Genomic DNA, 27,135 nt, shown 5'->3' with positions numbered 1-27,135 from the left:
TGTCCTTACAAATTTCTGAATTACACAACAGTATGCCACCCAGGTTGTAAAGTATTTTTCACTTTACTTTGCAAATTTACATACATGCAAATTTGCATATATTCTATAAAGACCATTTTTTATGTGCCAGGAATTAGGCTAAGTGCTTTAAAGATGATACCTCATACATGCCTTGTTTAAATTCTAGCAGGTTGGTGTTTTCTCATTTTGCAGGTGAGGAAACAGAGGCCGGGAAGGATTGAACAAGTTACCCAATGACCTGCAACTTACAAATGGCAGTTTAAATTTGATCCCAAGAATCTAACACTATAAAGTCCCTGATCTTAATCACTATGCTATATTTCTTCCCCAAATACTGATCTGTACAGTTTTCAGGAGTGTATCAATAAACTCAGGTAAGCAATTACCAAGTAAGTGCCAGGCACTATGCTGAATGCTTGAAATGAAATGAGATGAATTAAAAAATGTTTGGCCTCTAAGGGCTCTCAGCCCAGAGAGGAAGTATGTTTATATATTTTGAAGACTATCACAAAGGTAAATATAAAGTACTATGAGAAAAGAGAAATCAATTCTTGGTAAGTTTAGGAAAGGCCTCACCCAAGAAAGTGGCATTTGAGCTTAGTCTTGAAGGATAAAGAGAGGCAATACTTGCTAGCATTTATTGAGTGTCTACACTGTATTAGCTACTGTGCCAGGTACACATATTTTATTTATAATCCTTATATTCTGTCATTTATGCATTATTTCTTTTTACAAATGAGGATAATGAAGCTTATAAAAGTTAACTTCCCAGGGGAAAAAATGTAACTTTTTTTTAAGATTATTTATTTATTTACTTGACAGAGACTGAGAAAGCACAAGCAAGGAGAGCAGGAGAGGGAGAAGCAGGCTCCCTGCTAAGCAGGGAGCCCGATGCGGGGCTCGATCCCAGGACTCTGGGATCATGACCTGAGCCAAAGGCAGATGCCCAACCGACTGAGCCACCCAGGTGCCCCCCAAAAATGTAACATTTACTGAATATCATTTCTTGAACTAGTTGCCAAGCACACATTTAATTTTCACAACAAGCTTATGAAGTGGGTATTGTTAACATCTTAAGTAAAGAAACAGGCTCAGAGAGATTAAATAACTTACACAGGCTACACAGGAATTAAGAGGTTAAACCATGATTAGAAGCAAAATCCATCTGACGCCACTGCACAATAATATATCCATGTAGGGCGCCTGGGTGGCTCAGTTGGTTAAGCGACTACCTTCGGCTCAGGTCATGATCCTGGAGTCCCGGGATCGAGTCCCACATCGGGCTCCCTGCTCAGCGGGGAGTATGCTTCTGCCTCTGACCCTCCTCCCTCTCATGCTCTCGGTCTCTCATTCTCTCGCAAATAAATAAAATCTTAAAAAAATAATAATAATAATATATCCATGTACTATACTAAAATATATGTGTATTTGTAATAGTTGACAACGACAGTAATAAACTATTTGTTGAGGAATTGCTCGGCGGGAAGCCTGCTTCTCCCTCTCCCACTCCCCCTGCTTGTGTTCCTGCTCTCGCTGTGTCTCTGTCAAATAAATAAATAAAATCTTTAAAAAAAAAAAAAAGAAGACTGGTTCCTTTAAAAAAAAAAAGAAAACAATGAATCATGGAACACTACCTCAAAAAAAAAACTAATGATGTAATGTATGTTGACTAACATAACATAATAAAATAAAAATAAAATTTAAAAAATTTAAAAAATTAAATAATAAATAAAAATAAAATAATAAAATTTAAAAATAAATAAATAAATGAAAGAAAACTAAGGACTAGAGACGTTATGACACAAGGACATAAAGTTATCAAGAGCTGGAGAAGGGCTTCATGGGCACATATATCTGACTCCAAAAGTTGATATACTTAACTACTATAATGCTTACCTATGAAGAATAAGAGTTTACAAAATAGTCAAGGCATGGAAGGCTATTCTAGGTAGTAAGAACCATAAAGCCAAAGGCATGAGTGTAAAAGTGGAAAGTGCATACGTGAATTAGTTCTAAGTAGTTCAATACAGGCTGTGAGTAGGAAATTAGCACACCCCAGAGTCACTTCATTAAGTAAACTCTATTAACCTGCACTATCCTATATAGTAGCCACTATCCTATATATGGTTATTGAGCACTTGAAATGTGGCTAGTCTAAATTGAAATGTGCTATAAATGAAAAATACACCCCAGATTTAAATGATGTAATAGAAAAAGAACATGAAATACCTTACTAACATTTTTACATGAAATACATGTTGAAATGATATTTTGGATATACTGGGTTAAATACCCTATTATTTTTTTTTAAGATTTTATTTATTTGTCACAGAGCGAGCACAAGCAGGGGGAACGGCAGGCAGAGAGGAGGGAGAAGCAGGCTCCCAACTGAGCAGGGAGCCCGATGTGGGACCCCAGGACCCTGGGATCATGACCTGAGCCGAAGGCAGACGCTTAACGCACTGAGCCACCCAGGTGTCCCTAAATAACATATTATTAAAATTAATTTCACCTGTTTCATTTTTACTTTTTTTAATGGATTACAAGAAAATGCAAAATTACATACATAGCTTATATTACATTTCTATCGGACATCGTTGCTAGAGACCATCTCCAAAATATATCTCAATCCTGTACACTCCTTTTCATCTCTAACTGCAATCACCCTATTCAAGACCCCTTGATCTCTTGGAAGTACTTCAACAACCTAACTAGTCCCTGTGCTTCTGCTTTTGTTTACTTCCAATCTATTCTCCTTATTATAAGAGCCAAAACAGCTCTTTTTTAAAACATAAATCAGATCATACTATTCCCCTGCTTGTAACTGTCCACTGACTTCCCATTGTACTATAAGTAAAATTCAAACTCCTTACCACAGCCTCCAAAGCACCCACATGACTCAAGCCCTGACTACCTCCTCAAAATCAACTTGTACATCTGTACCCTCAGCCACTCTGCTCCAATCAGGCTGGCCTTTCTGTTTCTTTAACACACCAAGTTTCTTCCTATCTTAAGGCCTTAGCACATGTCATTCTTTCTGCCTGAAATGCTCTTCCCCTTAGTCTTTACACAGCTAGCTTTTCTCCTTTCAGGTCTTGACTTAAAACCTCACCTTCCCGGGCGCCTGGGTGGCTCAGTTGGTTAAGCGACTGCCTTCGGCTCAGGTCATGATCCTGGAGTCCCGGGATCGAGTCCCGCATCGGGCTCCCTGCTCGGCAGGGAGTCTGCTTCTCCCTCTGACCCGCCCCCTTCTCATGCTCTCTCTATCTCATAAGAAAAAAAAAAAAAAAAAAAAAAAACAAACCTCACCTTCCCAAAGCGACATTCCCTGAACATACTCCTGAAATATGTTCCTTTCCTTCACAGCACTTGCCACAATTTTGAAATTGTATGTGTGTATGTATATTTTATTTCTTTGCTTTGTTTGCTGACTGACTCCTCCACTACACTGTGGACTCCATGAGGGCCAACACCAAGGTGTACATCATTCAACGAAACATACCCTGAACCTGCCAGCAGGCGTTTGACTGATACTTGTTTTTTTTTTTAACTGATATTTGTAAAATAAATAAATGACAAGTATAATAATGCCATTACTCAAGTAAATTCATTTTTAAATAAATATAAAGCAAACTAATAAAGTTTAGAGTATGAATAAAGTCTAGTTTTTGTAGAACTGTTTGGTCTATTATCATTCATAATAAACAAATTAATCTTTAGGAATTAAATATAATGTTTAGATATTTAATTCTACTTAGGCAACAGAAAAATTCAAGAAAATGTCCTATTTGGGAATTCAAGAACAGTACTTAAAATACTGCCATTCCAATTAGTCTAAATTTTGGCACAAATAAAATGACAAACCTTTAAACATTTTAGGCAAGAGTGTAGTCTCCCTTTCTGTAGTCTTACCCCATTCCAAATTATTTTCCATACTAATGGATGGAATTATGTTTCCATAAAATCTTTCAGACCAACCTACATCCCGAAAGGATGAATTAAAAACAGATAATCAAATCTACCATTTCAAAATCTCAGAAGATTTTCGTATCATACAGAGTATCAATATCATACAGAATATCAATGATAAATCATCTTTGGTCTAGACATAAATAAAGAATATGAAGAAAAGAAGAAAGGTACCCCAAAATGTCTTGCTCTTCCACTAACCTCAGTTCAAAGTCAAATTCTGCTAGTTATTACAACACTGATTAGTACAATAGAGTGATTATAGTAGTAAATTAACAGTTATCGAGTGCTAAGAAATTAGTGTTTCTGTACTATAATGTCAAACGTTTACATTTTACTACAAAAATATTAGTACAATTAATATTCTGAGAAAATCCCAAATTTATTCTAGTATCAAAGAGGTTCATTCTATGATGGTGAGATTTCACTTCAGTCAATTATTGATTTTAACACTGGGCCAATCAACCTAAATATATTCAGTACACTCAAGATTAATAAATATCTTTTGCATACAGAGAAGACACCAATCATGAGATAAGACTGTAAGAATATTACATTACCTGTCTGTGAGAGGCTGGGACGGCATTCTTTTACTCAGTGATGGAAGATCCAGAGAATCTGGTTTCTTATCCATTCTGCAACATGCTTGGATATTTAAGTATTTAAATATGTGTACTTTACCCTTTAAACATATCTGTCAAATAATTGAGAAAGTAGATTTAATTATATAGGTCCAAGTATAAGTTTCACCTGCCAATTTATTTACATATTTTAATAACCTTAAAATTATGCTGAGACATCACAATCATAATAGGTACTTTACATATTTGAATTTGTACTGCTGACACTTTATGAAAACATTTGACAATGATACCAACTAAAATTCTTTAGCTGTTTCTATTCTTACTAGAAAAAAATAATTTTTCTGTATGTCACTAAAGTGTTCTTGTTAAAAGTACAATAACAAACGACTAAATAATATAAAATCTATAATTCATAAAAGTTGCTTTTATTAGAAAAAAGTGAAAAGAAATATATTCATTGCAGTGATGAGAATAAGAAAAAAAATAACCCATGTCATTCTTTAAAGTAATCTTATCAGGGACACCTGGGTGACTCAGTCAGTGGAGCATCTGCCTTCAGCTTGGGTTGTGACCCCGGGGTCCTGGGTCCCAGGGGCCCTGAATCGGGCTCCGTGCTCAGTGGGGAGTCTGCTTCTCCCTCTCCCTCCACCCCTCCCCCTGCCCCTGCTCTCTTTCAAGTAAATAAATAAAATCTTTAAAAAAGAAAGGTAATCTTGGGGCGCCTGGGTGGCTCAGTCGTTAAGCGTCTGCCTTCGGCTCGGCTCATGATCCCAGGGTCCTGGGATCGAGCCCCACATCGGGCTCCCTGCTCCACGGAAGCCTGCTTCTCCCTCTCCCACTCTCCCTGCTTGTGTTTCCTCTCTCGCTGTGTCTCTCTCTGTCAAATAAATAAATAAAATCTTTAAAAAATAATAATAATAATTAATTAATTTTTTTAAAAAGGTAATCTTATCAGAAACACTAAATTGTTTGGTCTAAGCACTGGAAGAGAGCTAATCAAAATAATGTAAATATAGGAAAAATTAATTTGTTGAAAGGCGCATTAGTAGGCCAGTTAGAATAAAATAGTTTTTTAAGTGGCCAATTCAACTAAGATAATATCCTGAAAAGTTATTTTCCCTGGTGATGGAGAAAAGGAATAATAAGGGGTAAAATACTATGTGAAAGAAAGTATTCTATATAAAAAAGACAATGAGCAGTAAGAAAACAGTAAGTCAGCTTTACAAATGTTAACTGCAGTCACCATGAGTAATATCATATAAATATTTCTCAGAAACTATAATCATAGGGCACCTGGCTGGCTCAGTAGGAAGAGCATGCAACTCTTGATCTCGGGGTCATGCGTTCAAGCCCTACGATGGGTGTAGAACTTACTTTAAAAAAAAGTTAAGAAAACTATAATCAAAAATGTTTTGTTTTATGGGCTCACATAACCTACAAATATATGCAAAAATAATCAACAAAGAAAACAGTAAGAAAAGTACATTTAAAGGTAATCATCATTCCTGGTATAAAGGAAGAATGTTTCTTAGATAATTGTAATAGATATCAAATCTGACCTGACCACTGAAAAATTTCATTTAAAAGGAAAAACTTCTGAGCTATTAGAATATAAATATACCACCAATTAAAACATATCCCATTATCTGTATAAACCAAAAAATAATTATCTTTCATTACCAATTAAATACTGGTGAATTCTTTTCTTTCTTTTTTTTTTTTTAAAGATTTTATTTATTTATTTATTGGAGAGCGAGCGAGAGAGAAACAGCATGAGAGAGGAAAGGGTCAGAGGGAGAAGCAGGCTCCCTGCTGAGCCGGGAGCCCGATGTGGGACTCGATCCCAGGACCCTGGGATCATGACCTGAGCCAAAGGCAGTCGCTTAACCAACTGAGCCACCCAGGCGCCCGAATTCTTTTCTTTTGTAAATTTTTTTAAAGATTTTATTTATTTGAGAGAGAGAGAGAGAGCTCACAGGTGCACAAGCAGGGGGAGGGGCAGAGGGAGAAGACAAGCAGACTCCTCATTGAGCAGGGAGCCCTATGCAGGGCTCAATCCCAGGACCCTGAGATCATGACCTGAGCTGAAGTCACATGCTTAGCCGACTGAGCCACTCAGGTGCCCCCTTTCATAAATTTTTTACTGTAGTAATTCATGTATACAGTTTTAAAATCAAAGGGAACTATAAAACTGATAAAAAATTAATCCCCCATTCTACCCCTTTCAATCTCTAAGACCTAGTCCCCACATACCAACTTTTAGTTGGTTTTTTTCTACTTACCTTTGTATTTATCAGTAACATGGTTCTACTGTTTTATTTTTTTAGTTATAGATCTTCTTAATTGAGGGCTTACTAAGGAAACTGAGGACTTAGATTTCTTACATTACCACTACCACCACTAATCACTTATCATCAACAACACCATACCATCGTCCCATCTTCAATCCCCATCAACTAACTTACTTCCTCCTTCAGAAGCATAGCATAGGGGTTAGAGCGTGGACTCCAGTCGGACTGCCTTGGTTTGAAACCAGCTGTACCACATGCTAGCTATGTGGCACTGAATAAGTCCCTTAGCTTCTATGCCTCTGTTTCCTCATATATAAAATGAGGTATGATTACAGTACCTGTTTTATAGCGTTACTATAAGAATTAAATAAATTAATGCATGTAAAGCATTTCAATAGCGCCTGGAACACAGGAAGCACTAGATGTATTTTTGCTATTATTATAACTATGTCACAATTTCTCATTAAATCAAAATCCAGTATTTACAGTATTATGACCAAGAAAATATTCTGCTGAGGCAAGGAGCAATAGTCATTTGGCTGCCGAGCCAAGGGAGAGAATCTGAGAGAATCTACCTACCTATTCTACTACTGAATAAACCCCAGGCTTCTACTAAGGCAAGTGAGGGCCAGTTACGTCGCTGCAGAGCTAAGGGCAAGAATCTGAGGGTGTAAGTCTTAGACCTGTTGTGTCCAATATGATAGCCACTAGTCACATGAAGCTATTTAATTTTAAATTAATCAAAATAAGATTACATCTAAATTTTAGTTCCTTAGTCACACCAACCATATTTCAAGTACTCAACAGCCACAAGTGGCAAGCAGCAATGGTATCGGACAGCACAAATTATAGAACGTTCCTATAATTCAGGAAGTTCTGCTAGACAGCACTGCCTTCGACATTCTGCAGACCTTCATATTTTCAGTCTTTCTTCCTTCTATTCAGTTATATGTTTCCTCCAACATGCAAGCCATTCCCAGGTTTAACACAGTAAATCAACCTTCTTGTTGCCTTCTCCCAAGCTTCAGCTTTCCCCATCCTGCTAAGGCAGCTACTACCAGCACCCCAGCCAGCCTTTATTTGAATTAGAAAAAGCAACTCCTTTGGAATGAGTGGAATGTACCTTTGTAGAAAGAAAAAGGCAACCCTTCTTCTGGATGTATGCGAACCCTGAGCAAGGGAACATAGCTTGGAAGTAGAGAAGGGGCTGGCATTTCACTGCCATGTGCCTCCTAGGCCAGTGTAAGTAAAGACCCTAGTTTCTGCTATTTCATCTGTCTTCCATTTTCCAAAATTCTGTTGCCATTTCTCCCCTGCTGCCCTCTTCTCTCTCACTCTTTGGGCTTATGGGTTTATATCTTAGTATATTCCTTTACTATCATTTCAGTAGACAACACGTGGATTTAATCCTCCAACTCAAAGGCTAAATTAATACTTTTCCACTCATATCTTGTTCTTTCTGTTAGGATTCCATCTATCAGTGCTAAGAATGTGGTTCAATCAATCGTACAACAAATGTCAAGTAGATACATACCTGAGTAGGACAGGGGTAGAGAGACTCCACAGTCTATGTTTTTAAAAGAACACTGACAGAATTTGACTCCTAATTCTGATGCTTTTTGATTTACCAATTTGATGTATAATTATGAATAAAAAGAGAAGAAACACGTATCATATTTTTATTACAAACCTGTGCTGGTGGTACTTGCAATGGATTGTTATCCAAAATCATTACTTGTAAATGATGCAGCTTCCTGTAACAAACTGGGATTTCGGTCACTTTATTACAAGAGAAATCCAGCTTGACTAAGGGAAGATCTCCTAATTCTGTTCAGAAATGAAAGATAATTAAATTAAATTTGACAGAGTTACTCTCTTAATCATTTCAGTAGAAATAATGAGCATCTTACCATCTGGCAACACATGAAGATTATTTCTTCTTATATTTAGCTCTCTAAGTGAATGTAATTTTCCCATTTGTTGGGGAAGGACCTGAATCTCATTGCAGCTAATATCCTAAGGAAAATAAGAAAATAAAATTATAACAAACTAACTGAGAAATAACTATTTCCATTTTAAAATTAAAGCACATGGCTAATAGCTAGCAAAAGTTACCTCAAATGTTGTTTCTCTAAAAATGGATTATCTGGCAGATTTCTATTTATATTACATCATGAAGTCAATCTAGCACAGTTAACATATTTTTCTGTGCAACACTGTGAAGTTATAACTTAGTACTACATAATTCAGCCTTTTGAAAATCTCAACTAAAGACCACTCTTGCCAACCAAAACTAAAATTATAAGGATAATGCAGGTGCTCTTCATTCAGAGGTAAAATAAAAAATGACTATCAGTCACTGTGATAATCTATCAATTATAGTAGTTTTGAGTTACTCTGTTAGGCAGAAGCTGAGAGAGTCAAGAATTTACAACGTGAGCTGGAGAACCAAAGACTATGGTCAGAATCAATTTAAACCTCTTTCTCAAAGGGATACAAAAATGAGGGGTTACAAGCTCAAAATTCTGTGGCCCACATCATAACCCAAAGACTCTCCAAGGAGATCTGAATCGGAAGTGTCTCAAGGTTAAATTAAAATGCAAGTCCTGATTTAAAGGTAAAGGATACCACTTTTCCTTAATAAGAGACAGCTTAACTGTGCTCTCTTTTTCCTCCTCTTGAAGAAAAATCTGCAACAAGATCTCACACAGCAGTCATTCCAGACACACTGCAAATGAAATTCACATGCTACTGCAACTGCCCCCAATTTCCAACTTCCACTGGAAATGATATTAGCTTGGAGGGAGACGAGTGGCACATATATTCAGTTCTATCAAAAAATTTTTAAAAGGCAAAAATAAATAAAAATAAAAATAAAAAATAAAAAAGGCAGGAGGGTAAATTCAGAAGAATATTAAAGCCATATAGGGAAAAATCCAATAGAGCCAAGGTGATTAGAAAAATGTATCCTACATACTTCTTTCAAACTATATCTAAGGCATCTTCATTCAATGACAAACATTTATCAAATACCAACTATTTGGGCGCCTGGGTGGCTCAGTCGTTAAGCGTCTGCCTTCAGCTCAGGTCATGATCCCAGGCTCCTGGGATCGAGCCCCGCATCGGGCTCCTGCTCGGCGGGAAGCCTGCTTCTCCCTCTCCCATTCCCCCTGCTTGTGTTCCTGCTCTCGCTATCTCTCTCTCCGTCAAATAAATAAATAAAATCTTAAAAAAACAAAAAAACAACTATTTGCTAGGCCCAGTTCTAGGTGCTAGGGACACACCACAAAATAAAGCCAACAAAAATTCGTGCCCTCGTTGCTCTTTATGGAGCTTATTACATTCTAGCAAGGAGAGTAGATTATATAATATTACAGGTGATAAATGCTGTGAAAAAAAAACAGCAGGGTAAAGGAAAATGGCAGTGCTAATAGTAATGGGGAGGGATATTAGCAATTTAGATTGTCTCATTGAGAAGCTGGTATTTGAGCAGTACTGTCAGAGCTGAGAGTATGAGCCATGCCAATATATAAGAAAGGAATATAAGAAACAATAAATGTAAAAGGACTCTTAGGCAAAACATGCCTGACAGGTACTAAAGAACAGCAAGAAATCCAGTGTAACTAGAAGGAAGTGGGCAAGGTTGGGGGAGGGGGGGAGACTAAAGTGGTAGGAGGGATACAACTTAGGCTTTTATTCAAGAGATATCTGAGCAGGAACCAGAAACTTTTACAGAGGTATGACATGATCTGACTTATGTTTTGACAGGATCACCTTAGCTGCTATGTTGAGAATAGGCTATTAACAGAAGCGAAAAATAATAAAATTTTGGAAAAATAGCCTTTAAGTTAATACTATTGCTTCCTACAAAAGTATCTAACACTAGAGATTTCCATATAAAAATCCATAGAAATTTGATAGCTGCCCAGAAGAAATAAACCCAAGCACAAAAAACTGACCCACTCACCAATGGGTACTCTACAAAATACTTGGCTGGGTATTGGAGACCTGAGAATATTTCCTAGGCTTCTAATGACAGAATTTCACTGTAGTTGGCTACCACATTCTTGTGGAATAGTGTCATGGGAAATACTCCAATTACAGGTAATACCTACAAATTCATTACGTGATTTACAACTGTCAGTTAACCATCCTAACGCTATCTCTCCACTGTTACGGATTTCAAGAATTTAAATAAAAGCACAATAATTTTATAGTGCCTAGTGAAATATGGTATTTAATAGTTTTAAAATATTCTATTTAGCTAAAAATACTAGAATAAATCTAAAAATCCTAAATATTTTTAAAATTTTATTTATCCCAAAACTATCTCATGTAATATAATTTAGAACACAGGGTCAAAAACTGAATGAAACAAAAGAAAAAGAAATTATACAGCCATAGAATAAAGTATAATATTTATAAAATCTTTAAAAATATTAACAGTATCTAAGTCAAAGAAAATACTGGTCCTCTTTTACCATGAATTTGTTAAATCACCTCTAGAATCTTCTGCTCATTCATGAATATAATGTTAAAAGGGACCTTAATAAAAGGAAACATTTTCAGGGCAGAAATAGCTAAAAATAAAAAGTAATGAAGAATAGAAATATAGAAAATATAGAAAGTAATAAAAGTAACGACGATGTTTAAGCTACAGAAAAACAGGGCTTGGAGTTTGGTAAAATGGAGAACAGACATGTGACAGATTACAAATACCTGAAGGGAAGAAAAGTTGTCATTATCTATACTTTTTCACATGGTAGTCTCAGGACCAATGGATAAAAGTGATAGGGGCATGTATTTTAGTTCAAAATAATAAAGATAACAAAGTTTTGCAAAAGAGAATAAGGGATGCCTCAGTCACACAAAAAAAGATTTATCCAGGGCGCATGGGTGGCTCAGTTGGTTAAGTGACTGCCTTCAGCTCAGGTCATGATCCTGGAGTCCCGGGATCGAGTCCCGCATCGGGCTCCCTGCTCGGCAGGGAGTCTGCTTCTCCCTCTGACCCTCCCAACCCTCCCCCCTCTCATGTGCTCTCTCTCTCTCAAATAAATAAATAAAATCTTTTAAAAAAAAAAGACTTATCCACCACTGAAAATATACAACTAGATGTGTCAGGGATTCCTTCATTAGCAAGTGGCTAAATTCAATGATTCTAAAACACTGTAACAAGACTAAGTTCAAGACAGTCTCCTTGTGTTATAATTGCACATGCATCAATGAATAAAAGAAATAAAAGAATGACATTCCTGAAATTTCTGTTCATTACATTCTATTTGCACATTAATTTGCCACTGTATAATCATGGATAAGCTCCCCAAGAAAACTTTTGGCCCTCCACACATAATAAAGTCATACTTAAGAATACTTTAAAAATGTCTATTTATTGGGAAAGGATTACTCAAGATAAAACAAAAAAATAAAAATAAACAGCAAGGTATATTGTATTGAGGTGGAAGTGTTGGGAAGAAAGAAATGTCCTCTGCCTTTCAAAGTCCTTCCAGCTGGACTAAGAATCAAATTAACATGAGACAAATTAACAGGAGAAAATCAAATTTAGTTTCATAAGTATGGAGAATCCATACAAACATGAAATTCCAAAGACAATCAGGCAACAAGAGGCTTATGTGACATCCTGAGCTAAGGAGATGGGTAGGAGTCTGGGAAAACAAAGGGGAGGAAGACCATTATAAGCAGGAAGGTGAGAGGAGATGTTTGGAAAATAAAGGAGTGCTCAATTATTTGAATAAGTTAGGTAAAGTTAAATAGGTAACGAGGAATCTCTTTTAATAGGGCCTTTCCTGGTGTAGGCTCTCCTTTCCAATGTAAATTTAGGCAGTTGAGGGGGAGGTGAAGAGCTTTTCCTAAATCTGTTGGTTTGATTGCTTTCAACTCAAAATAATCAAGCCAAAGTAGCCCATCTTAGTGTGACCTGCCCTTGTCCCCCTACAGAAGTAACAGAAAGATGAGAAAATAGGTCAATGCTTTGAGGATATGTTTCTCTCAAAGTTCAATATCATTTAATACCTAAAATGTTCTGTTCAAGGTAATTAAATTAATGCTATATTTCTACAATTAATTGTATATAATGGCCTCTCTCCATTTATCTTGGTCCCAAAAGTGTTATAAAATCACATGAGAATATAGGAGAGGAAGAGTTATTTTGTTCATTCTATTGTTTGCAGGCATTGTACTCTCTTCCTTTATCCCCCCTTCTCTGAGGCTTTCATAGTAGTCCTGTAAAACCTTTAAAAAATCTTTTCCTGGTCTAAGACCTTTACTGTCCCCAAAATGAATAAAAAAATGTTTATTGGTTTGAAAATCATTTCTTAAGACTTATAAGCAAACCTTCTGACCTCACTAGGACTAAGGAACAACCAGGCTTTTATTGTGGCTGTGAGCTAAAATCAGGCATAAGCAATTGTATATCAAAATTTTACTAAGGTGAACATAAGCATATACCAAGTTACTCTTTAAAAAAAAAATTAAACTGAAATTTCATAAAGAGCAATCTTCCAAAATATAAAGGTATGTGTTATGTATATTATATATTATACATGATCAATGCAACTATTTTACTCACCAATTCCATTAAGTCTTTTAACTTCCCAATTTCTTCTGGAATGGATACAAGTTTATTATTACTGATGACCAAAACTTTAAGGGGAAGATCAAATAGGTATTTTGGCAATGTTGATAAAAGATTTCGACTGAAAAGAATAAGAAAGTCTCATTATGAGATATGTCTGAAATCCCTCACATTATGTTAAGATGAACAAATCACCTCAAAAGTAAATAAAAAGCTTTCACCAAATAATGACTATCATTTAATGAGTGCTTACTCTGTATTGCACTAAAATCCTTAAATGCACTATCTCATTTAATACTCCCATTAACCCCGTAAGACAGGCACTACTATTATCTCCATTATACAAATAAGAGAACAAAGGTTAAAACTGGCTAAAGGACTTGCCCAGTCACAAAAGATTGCAAAGCCTGTGTTGTTACCTATGATATTGTCTTACATAGCATCAGTTCTCAAAACCCAGAATCATTCTTCTGAGCTAGAAAATTCCAGAACCTTGTTCTCTGGTATCATTTCATTGCATTCAATACTTCCATGACTCTAACAAAGGAAAGGTTCCAAAGATAAGTTTGAATGCACTAAGTTCAAATCTATGAAAGAATTAATAGAACTACATCTTCAAAGACTTGTAGCAACCCTAACCCATTCCCTTTTCTTATGGGTTTATGGTAGAACAGCCCACTAACACCTTTACCTCAGTTCTAAGTTGATAAAAAATTCATATCTCTGTGGATACACTTAAATATAACAACAACCAACATTTATTGCTTACTATGTGTCAGGCCATGTTCAGAGTACCTCACATGAATTAACTCCACTAATACAACAACCTACTTCAGGAAAATAGAGCATATCATGATGCCCATTTTACAGAGGAAGAATCAGTCAAAAAGAGATTAAGCAAACTGCTCAAAGTCACACAGCTGGTAAGTAAGAGAGCCAGGATTCAAATCCGGGCAATATGGCTCTGGGGTCCTTACCCTCACCCTACTGTGCGTCAAATTTATATACCAACATAGATTGACCCAAATGATCCCTGCTGTAGACTCAATGTTTGTGTATCCCACAAATTTATAATGCTGAAACCTAATCCTCAATGTGATATTTGGAAGTGGGGCCTTTGGGAGGGATTAGGTCATAAGGGTGGAGCCCTCATGAACAGGTTTAGTGCCCTTGTAAAAAATACCTCAGAGAGCTCCCTTACTCCGTCTACCATGTGAGGACAGCTAGAAAATGGCTGCCTATGAACCAGGAAGCAGGTCCTTAACCAGACACCGAATCTGCCGGTGATTTGATCTTGGACATCTCAGCTTCCGGAAATGTGAAAACTAAGTTTCTGTTGTTTATAAGGCACCCAATACATGGTATTCTGTCATAGCAGCCCAAACAGACTAAGACAATCCCCCCACCAAAAAATATAAAGTATACCATTACATTTACATACTATCAAGTATTCATAAAAATAAGTTATTTTTCCTGTTTTTCAAAGGGGCATTTATTTTTTTTGAAAGATTTTATTTGACAGAGAGAGCACAAGCAAGGGGAGCGGCAGGCAGAGGAAGAGGGAGAAACAGGCTTCTTGCTGAGCAGGGAGCCCAATGCGGGGCTCGATCCCAGGACCCTGGGATCATGACCTGAGCAGAAGGCAGATGCTTAACCAACTGAGCCACCCAGGCACCCCTCAAAGTGGCATTTATAGACCTATACCCAGCATTTTGTGCAACACGCACAGCAACAAAAACCTAGTGTTACCCCAAGGAAGAACATCAAGACCTTTCAACTCCCCATGTTATGCCTGCAGAGGACATCCAGAAACACTAGACTGGCTTTAATCACAAGGCACCGACTTTACCAAAAAAAAAAACGCCCCTAGACCAGTAATCCTGGCCCGGGTACTGGAATGTCAAATATGCCAGGGGCTTGCTACAACCTTGACACTTTCAGAATCAAACAGGATCCTCGGGAAAGTGGCCAGTGTGGAGCACACAAGGATCTTCTTGCAGAGTTCTACTAAAAAAGGGAGTATTACACAGAAAGAGAGAGCTGAAAAACCATCTTACAAGTTTCTCAAGATATTTTCACCAAAATAAAAAATAAAGTGGGAAAAATAATGGCACATACAAATTTATTCTAATCTCCTTCAGACCAAAAAGTTTAAAAATTGGCCTATTTTGGGGGGGCACATGGCTGGCTCAGTCAGTAGAGCGTGGGACTTTTGATCTGGGGATCATGAGTTCAAGCCCCAGGTTGGGCCTAAAGCTTACTTTAAAAAACAATTGGCCTATTTTCTTACTTTAAGAAACAGGTTCACTGAGTTAGCACAGTCAGCTTTCTCCAGAATGGAATTTCTTTATACACAGCTAAGAAGTGATTAATTTTCACCTTTTTGCCATGTTTCAGAGACAAAGGAAGTCAAAACAAGGACTAATGTTATTTCAATAAAATTTGCTCAAAAATGTTTGTGACTAGGGGTGCCTGGGTGGCTCAGTCAGTTAAGCGTCTGCCTTCGGCTCAGGTCGTGATCCCAGGGTCCTGGGATGGAGCCCTGCGTCGGGCTCCCTGCTCAGCTGGTAGCCTGCTTCTTCCTCTCCCACTCCCCCTGCTTGTGTTCCCTCTCTCGCTGTGTCTCTCTCTGTCAATTAAATAAATAAAATCTTTAAAAAAAAAATGTTTGTGACTATAAACAAAAATCAGAAGGCGACTTTTAAAGATCAAAACAGGAGCGCCTGGGTGGCTCAGTCAGTTAAGCTCTGCCTTCAGCTCAGGTCATGATCCCTGGGTCCTGGGATCAAGTCTGGCATTGGGCTCCCTGCTCAGTGGGGAGTCTGCTTCTCCCTCTGCCAACCACCCTCGCTCTCGTGTGCTCACTCTCTTGTAAAAAAAAAAAAAAAAAAAAATCTTTTTAAAAATACACAAATAAAGATCAAAAATGGAAAGAATCAGAGAAAGTTTTAGTAGAACTATTTTAAGATTACCATACATTTCTATTACTATAGAAATATAATTCAATTTTTGAAGTGCCCCAGGACAATTTTCTTCTTATACTTATCAAATGTTGGCTGTTATAAATAGAGGTTAATAGCTAAGAACGAGAGTTCTACAGCCATACTGCTTTGATCCGAATCTTGGCTCTACCACTTGCTGTATATATATAGCATATATATGTATGTGTGTCTGTGTGTGTGTCTATATATGTGTACACATACACAACACATATGACTTTGGGCATATAGTTACTCTCTGTGCTTCAGTTTCCTCATCTGTAATGCAAGGATAAAATAGTACCTCTCTTGGGGTGTCTGGATGGCTCAGTCGGTTAAGCGTCTGCCTTCAGCTCAGGTCATGATCTCAGGGTCCTGGGATCAAGCCCCACATCACAGCGCATTGCATTGCATTGGGCTCCCTGCTCAGGAGGGAGTGTGCTTCTCCTCTCCTTCTGCCCCTCCCCACTCTCTCTCTCTCTCTCAAATAAATAAATAAAATCTTTAAAAAAAAAATAATACTTCTCAAAATGCTGTTGTGAAGAGGATGTGAGGTAATATGGATAAGGTATTTGTAACATTGTCTGGCACATAGTAAGCATCTATTAAGTATTAACACCAACTGTCATCTACTTCTTAACATTCCAACACTCCCATCCCAACCATCCATCCTTAAAGTAGCAAGAACTCACAAGAGTGAACAATATAGCTGAAGAACTGTTTCTTTATAATGTTTCACTTTAACTGAAAATGCATATATATAAATCTGCATTGTGGTGCTATGATTTCAGTAAAACATTTCTGATCTAAATAAAGCCTTGCTACTCAAAGTGATAAGGACCAGCAGGCACTGGCATTACCAGGGGGCTTGTGAGAAATGCAGGCCCCACTGCAGAGCTATGTAATCAGATGTTTTAATCCCCAGGTGACTCCTGTGCAGATTAAAGGCTGGGATGAGAAGCACTGCTCTCAACAAGACCAAACACCTATAAAGTAATGTGAACATATAACAAATACAAATAAGATACAGTTGAGATAAATATAGGTTACATAGCCAAACCAAACATATTCCTTTGTTACTAAAAAGGATTAGAACTGTAATAAAAAACAAAATCTACCAAAAAATGTTTCCTTACCTAATGTTAAGGTATGTTAACATCTGCAGGTTTTTAATGGCTTCAGGAATGGTTTTGATGCAATTATGATACAAATTTAATGTCTCAAGAGGGGCAAATAACCAGACATCAGAAGGAATTTCTGTAAAACGATTTCTTGAAAGATCTGAAAAAGAAAAGTAATATTTGACCGCCAAACATATACCGTATCTATTATAAATAACAGAACTATTTTCATACTTCCTGAATCACTTAGCATCTAAGCAACTATTTAAAATATTATAAAATATGGGGCACCTGGCAGGCTCAGTTGGTAGAGCATGTAATTCTTTTTTTTTTTTTTTTTTTAAGATTTTATTTATTTATTTGAGACAGAGAGAATGAGAGACAGAGAGCACGAGAGGGAGGAGGGTCAGAGGGAGAAGCAGACTCCTCGCTGAGCAAGGAGCCCGATGTGGGACTCGATCCCGGGACTCCAGGATCATGACCTGAGCCGAAGGCAGTCGCCCAACCAACTGAGCCACCCAGGCGCCCGAGCATGTAATTCTTGATCTCAGTATTATGAGTTCAAGCCCCATATGTAAAATATTATAAAATATTGGGGCACCTGGGTGGCCCAGCCAGTTAAGCATCCAGCTATTGATTTCAGCTCAGGTCATGATCTTAGGGTCCTGAGATCGAGCCAGAGTCTGCTTGTCCCTCTCCCTCTCCTCCTCCCTCTGCTCTTTCTCTTTCTCTCTCAAATAAATAGTCTTTTGCAAATATATATTATAAAATATTATCCAACATGATCGTGAAGGCAAAAAAATCATATAGAAATATACTCGTTTAGGGTGCCTGGGTGGCTCAGTCGGTTAAGAGTCTGCCTTCAGCTTAGGTCATGATCCCACATCGGGCTCCCTGTTCAGCGGAGACTGCTCCTCCCTCTCCCTCTGCCCCTCCCCTGGCTTGTGCTCTCTCTCACTCACCCTGTCTCAAGTAAATAAATGAAACCTTAAAAAAAAAAAAGAAATATACTCATTTAAACCTTGTTTATTAACAAATTGTACTTGATATGCTTCAATATCTTTAGAATTTATCTTTTAAAATACCAATAAGGAATTCTCTCTGATCTTTTCAAAAACACAAAAAATCCTCCCCAGGTCCCACATCCCCCTCTACCTCTTCCTCCTTTACAGCCAAACCTACATAAACCTACAACCCCCAACTAAATTTCTTACTTACCATGGACTTCTCAACCCACTGTAATTGGGTTTCTATTCACTTTCCTGCCCACCTAGGTCACCAACAGCCTCCATATCAATACCAACTCATCTACCTGGAAACATTTCCCTTCTCTTGGCTTGGGAGATTACACTTCTGCATCACTTATTATCTCTCTGGCTACTTCTTAGTCTCTTGCTAGATTTTCCCCTACCTGTATTGTGAATGTTGACGTTCCAAAGAGCTGTGACAAGGTACCCTTTCCTTCTTAAGATATACACTTTAGTGGGTGATTTCATCCAATCCCAAGGTTAAATTATATTTATATACCAACAAATTTCAAATTAAAGCTATGTCTGAACACCTATGTTCTGATCTTCAGAACTTCTCTTGATATCTCTCAGGCACCTCAAATTCTACAAAATCTGTACAAATTCTCTAAAATCTGAACTGAAGATCTTCTTCCACTCATCTGTTTCTCTTATCTCAGATAATGTCACCAACATCCTCCTGTTGAACTATGCAAGCCAAAAACCTGGTATTCATTCTCGATTCCTTCCTCACCTAAATTATTCCAAGTACACACAAATATACTTCCATTCCAGTTTTCACAAAAATAAAGTCATGGAATTATTATTATAACCATTACACCTCTTTTAAAGGTTAAATGAAATTTTGAAAAATACTTAGGACAAGTATGTGGCAGGTTGAAAAAAAAAAATCCCTTAAAAGAGTTTCTTAACAAGCACTATTGACCTTTTGGGCTCTATGACGATTTGTTGTGTGGGGCTATCCTGGGTACTATAGGATATTTAGCAGCATCCCTGGCATTTACCCACCAGATGCCATTAAAACCCTTTATCATGGCAGCCAAAAAATGTTCCCTGGGGTTCAAACCCCCCTACAACCTGTTGAGAACCACTGCTACCTCATTATAGAAATATACTTTGCTAACATTAATTCATTATACTTATTTGGTTAAAAAATAAGAATATTATTTATCTCTGTCAGGAAGAACATCTATGGTGTACCTTAACCCACCATACATCATTCAGCATGTGTTCTGCCCTCATAAGAACAGCCTCCTACCAATGCTTAACTTCCTCACTCTGAGAGATGAGACCTATTTACTTAGCAATATAGTAAATTCCCTATTCAGAATATTAATATACATGTATTAATATATGTTTGTGTGTGTGTGTGTATAAACACACACTCACCTCGAACCATGAGAGACGATGGACTCTGAAAAACAAACTGAGGGTTCTAGAGGGGAAGGGGGTGGGAGGATGGGTTAGCCTGGTGATGGGTATTAAAGAGGGCATGTTCTGCATGGAGCACTGGGTGTTATGCACAAACAATGAATCATGGAACACTACATCTAAAACTAATGATGTAATGTATGGTGATTAACATAACAACAAAAAATTTAAAAAAACACACACTCACCTAATGTAAAATTTTATAATAGGCAAAAGAAAACATTAGTTATGATTATTTGAGAATTAATTTGGATTCATCTTCCAACCACCATAAGATTCTAAATGACTAAATAAAAGGACAGACAGAATTACTAGCAACCAAAATCTGAACTTGAAACAGAAGTTTCTCAATATCCTGGCTTACCTCCTCTGGACACCCAAGAATCATGCAGTTCTACTGAGGAGGAAAAATTAAATCATTTTTTTTAAGTTTAGGATGTTTCTTTTACATTTAGGGTTTTACCTCTTACTCTGGTAACTTCAGAATCCTAGGAGTTGAAAATTACTTGTTTACAATTAATCTGAAATCCTAAAATAAAAATTATGCCCAGTTCATTATTCTGTATAATAGCTAGCATTATAGACCCATAAATAATACAGTGGTCCTAGAGATAGATGATGGTAGCTTAAATTAAGGTTGCAAGAATAAGGATAAGAAAATTAGAATTTGAAATATATTTTCATATTAGTACTTAGAGACTGGGCAAGCGACTGTCTATGTGGGATAAGAGGCTATTTAATAAAAGAGGTGGGGGTAGAACAAGATTTTTGTTTTTGTTGCTGTTCCTGGTGGGAGTTTTATTTTGTTTTTTGAAGCAGAGGTTAGAATCAAAGATACAATTTTCTATTTGTATAACATGAGATATCTGAACGAGAGCCAATGGAGGGATCAGTCAGATGATTATAGATCTCAGACATGAGGTCTGGGATGGATATATAAAATTGAAAGTTGTGGGAATATGGTTAGTACTATAAAGTCATAGAAATGGAAGACATCACCTTACATCAGAGTACTGAGTTGGAAAGAGTTCAAGAATGGGCCATCAGGACAGCCAATATTTACAAGCTGAGTCGAGGGGGAAAAAAGCAAGCAGAGAAGACTGAAAATAATGGTCAAGAGAAAGCACGATAACCATACAAAGAGCGTTTAAAGCAGTGATGGGAAAAAAAAAATCAAAATTACTATTTGTTCAGATACAAGGTAAAAGAAATCATAATCCTATTCTTTTTTTTTTTTTAAAGATTTTATTGATTTATTTGACAGAGAGAGACACAGCGAGAGAGGGAACACAAGCAGGGGGAGTGGGAGAGGGAGAAGGAGAAGCAGGCTTCCCGCCGAACAGGGAGCCCGATGCGGGGCTCAATCCCAGGACCCTGGGATCACGACCTGAGCCGAAGGCAGACACTTAACCGACTGAGCCACCCAGGCGCCCCATAATCCTATTCTTGATTTGTTGTATCAGCAGACAAGCTAATTGTTGGTGTGATGCATAACTGTAGCCCCAAACAGAAATAAAATGAGTGTACAATTTATTTGACAATATAAAAAAAGCCAAAATATCAGTATTAACAACAGTGATTTTAATAAAATAATTTAAATACTATGAACACATTATTTTAGTAACTTACATATTATTGTGTGAGGCTTTATGTTCTTTCCCCTCTAAAAAAAGATTATTTAGTTAAATTACCAAGTAATATTATGAGGTCCCCTAGGGAATTTAATTAAATTTGCAATAATAAACTATTTTCTGGATGAGCTAATATATTTACTTAATAAACACCACTTAAAATTACAATTAATTATTATTCTAACTTAACTGAGTGAAATCAAATAAAGCATAATAAACTCAAAATTAAAACTCAAGCTATTATAAAGCCCTTAATTAAGGAAATCTTGTTCTAGGATTTTTCAGATTTTAAATCTGTATAAACATCCTTTCTAAGAATTGGGTAAACAGAATGACAGTGCCAAAAGAAAAATACAACCATGGAAAGAAAGATAGGGAATAATATAAAACATTCTGTATCTTAATTTCTTGAAATATCTCACACTAACAGCATCTCATATTTTCCTTCAAAAAAGTGAAAATTAACATCTATATAGATATAATGGATAAAATTTAAACTTTTAAATTTTTTATCTTGTGATGTACAATTAAACCAAAAAGGAATTTTTACATTAAAAATAATTTAATTAACATGTACACTAGGGCAACTAGAATAATAGGACTGGTAATGAACATATTATACTCAAGAAAAACATGCAAAATTGGTATTGTATTTAATATGGTTCCATCTAAAGAAGAGAAAACACACTGTTAATTTATTCCTTATGGCAACATTCATTTCACAACAGCCTTAACGCCTGCCTTCTTTGGGGACAAGCAGGACTTGTGAAAAGACAATTATAAAGATGTTTCACCTTTCGGGCGCCTGGGTGGCTCAGTTGGTTAAGCCACTGCCTTCAGCTCAGGTCATGATCCTGGAGTCCCGGGATCGAGTCCCGCATCAGGCTCCCTGCTTGCTCAGCGGGGAGCCTGCTTGGCCCTCTGACCCTCCCCCCTCTCATGCTCTCTCTCTCTATCTCATTCTCTCTCTCAAATAAATAAATAAAATCTTAAAAAAAAAAAAAAGATGTTTCACCTTTCCCACACACAGAAAAAGAGAAAATGAAAATTTGTTCCTTATCTTCCTGAAGTGAGTTGAATGGTGGCCCTCAAAGATATCAGGTCCTAATTCCTGTGAATGTTGGCTTATATGGTAAAATTGTGCAGATGTAATTAAGAATCTTGTGTTGAGGAGATTATCCTGAATGACCCAGGTGGGCCCTACCTGCTATCGCACATATGCTTACAAGAGGAAGGCAGAGGGAGGTTAGACAGACACACTGAGGAGAATTCTGGTCATGGTGAAGGTGGAGGACACACTGGAGTGTGATGCAGCCGAGAATGTCAGCAGGTGCCTGAAGCTGCAAAAAGGAAAGAATTCTCCCGTAGAGCCTCTGGAGGGCAAACAGTGCTGCTGAAACTTGATTTTAACCCCATTAAGACTCGTTTCATAGTCTGGTCTCCAGAACTGTAAAAAAAATAAACTTCTGTTGTTTTGAACCACCAAGTCTGTGGTAATTTGTTACAGCAGACACAGGAACCTAACACACTTCTCATAAAAACAGTTTATCAGAATCAATGAGAGAATGGCTGCAAAGTCTTTTAAATTAAATAGCTGTATATTTTTTTTCTCTTAAGCAGTAAGGTTATATCTCAGTTCATTAGTATCCTTGGCAATAAGCACCTTTATAACCACTGAATTATTTTTCTTTTGTCTTGCTTTAATCATAAATCCTATCAAGCAGTATTGGCAAAAACTCAACAGCAGACAGACTGCTGTGTACTGTTTCCTGCCTTCCTTCAAAACTCTCCTTGTGAAACTGCTAGGAGGCTTTTAAAGATGTTAATAGATCATTTTAAATAATCTGATCTAAATTCTGTTCTGTATCACTCTTGAGCTTCAGCGGTCAAGGAAGCTAGGGAAAGGAAGGAGGGGAGTCAGATGGAATGGAAATCTGTTTGCTGCCTCCCAAGCTGCAGACCCAAGAGCCACAGACGGGTCCATATGCCACCCAGTGCAATTCCTGGCTCACTGGCTAGCATTTCTGCCTAGGCAGGTATAGAAAATGACTTTCAGAAATTATACAGTTACACTATATTAATTATACTAATTATAGTTTTATTTTATTCCACGTACAAAAGAGTGTACAGTTTTTGTCACAAATTGTTGTAACTTAAACTAAGATGCATGAGTCTTCTTTAGGTGATATTTAATGATATAGATTGCTATAGTCCCTCTTATTAAAAAAAACATCTTAGATAATGTTTGAAAATCTGACACATTTCTACCTCTGGAAAAATTCCTAATAATGAAGTATTTTGCTGGAACACATCCTCATCAGTAACAGAGATATCGTCACAGAATTTTCTGCTTGGGGCACCTGGGTGGTTCAGATGGTTAGGTGTCTGCCTTCAGCTCAGGTCATGATCCTGGGGTCTGGGATTGAGCCCAACACTGGGCTCCCAGCTCAGCGGGGAGTCTGCTTCTCCTTCTTCCTCTGCCTCTCCCCTTGCTTGTGCTCTCTCTCTCTCTGTCTCTCTCTCCCTCTCAAATGAATAAATAAAATCTTAAAAAAAAAAAAAAAAAGAATTTTGTGCTTAATGAAACATGAGGGGCAGGCACCTGGCTGGTTCAGTCAGTAGAGCATAGGACTCTTGATCTCAGAGTCATGAGTTCAAGCTCCACATTGGGGATAGAGTTTACTTAATAAAAAAAAATTTTTTTTTTAAGAAACATGAGGGTTAAGTGGAGAAATAATTTGAAATGAGAACTCTAAATTCACAACAATAACCTAAGTGGAACTGGGGTGACTGACTATTTCTACTTCTCTCTGTCTCTCTCTGCCCCCTCCCACACACACCACGTATGCTAGATCACATGCTATGGGCTTTGCATAATTATGTCTAATCCTCATAACACCCTTATGAGGTAGCTATTATTCCATATTATATATATGAATCAAAGACAGATTGAATAGCATGCCCAGTGTTAAAAAACTAGTAATAACTGACAGCACCAGGGTTCCAAACTGAGATGTTACTTCAAAGCCCATGTTCTATGTGTGCTTTTCCACTCCTCCAACACACTATTGTGACTTCCTGTCCCAGATTACAAATATTCTGTTCCACTGGAATCACAAAGCAGGGTCAGAGAGATTCTCAGTCTCCTTGTCACATTCATATCTTAGGTTGCTTCTTGCAATAGAAAGCAGAACATAAACCTTACTTTAAGTCCAATTTTTAATTAAGAAAATAATGAACACTATTTATAGCTCTCAGCTGTTCCTAATTTACCAATTCAGAACCGTTTCGTCTGGGCCAACACATAGTTTTCTTGGCTCCTTAAAGAGTGGACCCTTATTAATTTTTCAGTATTTTTAACCAATTCAATAAACAAGGATTACAATAAACAAGGATTAAAGAAAAATAAACAAGTTTCTTCAAAAGGGAAGTAACATCTTATAGGCAAAACCACTGTCCTCAGTACCTGCCAAAAACTCTGAAATATCGGAGACTTTACCCTACTTGTAAGCCAACAAGTTAGCCTGACACAGTTGTATGGATGCTGGCAGAAGGCACGAGATTCCCGTGTGATAGACAAAGGACTTTATTACTCACAGCATAGCAAGTGGCAAAAGCAGCATATTTTTATCAGTTCCCCTGGCCTTCCAAATCCCACAGGGGTAACAGAGATGGGTACAGATGAATGTTTACCCACATAGTACATTGCATTATAGGAGATGAACTCTAACCTAGGGGAACCCAAATCTTTTATAATAGACAATAAGCCAGCATGCACTTTGTTCAAAGGGAGACATTATCTTTAGTTTACTAGACAGTAAGCATGACTGTCCTTTGCTCTGCAGAGAGAAACTATCTTATTCTTCCCAAATTCAGTCCTGAACAAAGAGCAGTTAGTGCCTCATTCACAAGATGTGCAGAAACATGAAGCCCATGGAAAATTATCTCCCAATAGTACCATGTACATTCCTTATCAAGCAGGGATTAGAAGTTGCAGCCTACCACAGAGAATATACAAGGGAAAATAATTACCTTAATGGTCACATTCTCTGTAGTCCTGGACTTATTGTCTGTGATAGAGGCAGGCAAATCCTGATCTTCACCTTCCAAGCCCCATTCTCCTTATTTCCTGGGCAGCATTCTGACTGGACTCATTTATTCAAACAAAATTCTATTAAGCACTATGAATTGGGTAGTAGGTGTTATGTTTGTAAAAAGCCCACTCAGACACCAACCCTAAGCAATCCCAATTATTGTTTCACTCTAGCACCAAATACAATCTGCTTAGATAATAACACTTCAGTGAAAGAAACTATGCAAAAAGAATCACTCCCACTTACTTCTACTAAAATTGTAATTTTTACAAAGCTGTTGTGGTGGGACCAATACTGCATCATCCTTGGGGTATATCATGAAGTTCACACAAAGACTGGTGGAATGAAAAAGGAAGGGTAACTGTTCTTTGGCAGATGAGCAGTAAACTGGATCTGAACTCTATTCTGATTCTACTGATTACTACCTATGAAACATTGCTAGAATCAATTACTATTCCTCACTATCTCAGAGCTATTAGATGTGAGTAAATATTCTACAACAACCTAAAAATCCCTAGAAGTAAGCAATAGAAATGAAGGGAAAATTATCAACTTGCACATAATGATATATATATATTCATAAAGGTATAAAATAAAATGAGAGAAACTGATTATTATATTCAGTTCTTATAACATGGAAAATATATACCAGAATTATATGTCTTTAGAGAGTGGATAAAATCAACCAACTCAAAAGCATATTTCCCAATATAAAAATTTTAAAAATTAAATTTTCTGTGCTCTTTAGTAACTGATATTACTCAAATGTAAGCATTTACAGTATGTAAAATCTCATTAATATGCTCTCAAATATTAATGTTTCCTTATCTATTTTTCCATCTAAAAAAAATGTCAGGACTAGAAACAAAAGCAACAAGAAAACAGGAGGCACCACAGCTGTTTGTCGATTCAAGAATGGAGAGTGTCTTTGAAGTACTAGAAACTATGATGTTGGAGTCTGATGGGAAATGACAACCCCATGGCTCTGGCATCTGCTTTCAACAGATGCCCTCTGCAAAGACAGGTGATTTCTTGATTCAGTATTCCCTAGAAGGGTGTTGTGCTGTCATTCAGGACAAGATAAGGAAAAGTCCATCTATAACTCTGAAGTCTTGTTGCATGAGTAAGACCTATAGGTAACAGAATTTCTGAGCTACTCCATGGTGAGTTAAAATATTAACCGTAAGTACAGTGGAGAGAAAAAAAGGGTCAGTAGATATTTGAAAAAAATGAAAGGAAAATGCTTTAAAGCCAACTATTATGAGAAACAATAACAAGCAGACCTCACTGGCCTACAGCAACCAATACTGGAAAGCTCTTTTTGAGCATAGGCACTTTGAGAAGCAAGGGTGCAAACAAAAACAGATGCTGCAAGGAGAAAGAAACCACAGCTGC

The 27,135-nt window shown here is 37.1% G+C and overlaps 1 protein-coding gene across 2 annotated transcripts in view; it reads right to left on the bottom strand.

The window, feature by feature from the left end:
- The window catches only part of LRCH2 (leucine rich repeats and calponin homology domain containing 2), a 97,058-nt gene that overhangs the window by 49,048 nt on the left and 20,875 nt on the right, over nt 1–27,135 (bottom strand). For both annotated transcript variants that reach the window (XM_021686414.1, XM_021686421.1), the window contains exons 2-6: nt 17,572–17,716; nt 13,452–13,578; nt 8,776–8,881; nt 8,556–8,692; nt 4,551–4,684 (exon numbers count right to left, since the gene is read on the bottom strand). In XM_021686414.1, coding sequence (XP_021542089.1) covers nt 4,551–4,684; nt 8,556–8,692; nt 8,776–8,881; nt 13,452–13,578; nt 17,572–17,716 — 649 coding nt within the window. The remainder of the gene's footprint in view (nt 1–4,550; nt 4,685–8,555; nt 8,693–8,775; nt 8,882–13,451; nt 13,579–17,571; nt 17,717–27,135) is intronic.

The sequence above is a fragment of the Neomonachus schauinslandi genome, chromosome X (genome assembly GCF_002201575.2).
Source record: "Neomonachus schauinslandi chromosome X, ASM220157v2, whole genome shotgun sequence".
NCBI classification, from domain to species: Eukaryota; Metazoa; Chordata; class Mammalia; order Carnivora; family Phocidae; genus Neomonachus; species Neomonachus schauinslandi.
Note: the sequence above shows the minus strand (reverse complement) of the source record. Positions and strands in the feature narration are given on the sequence as shown.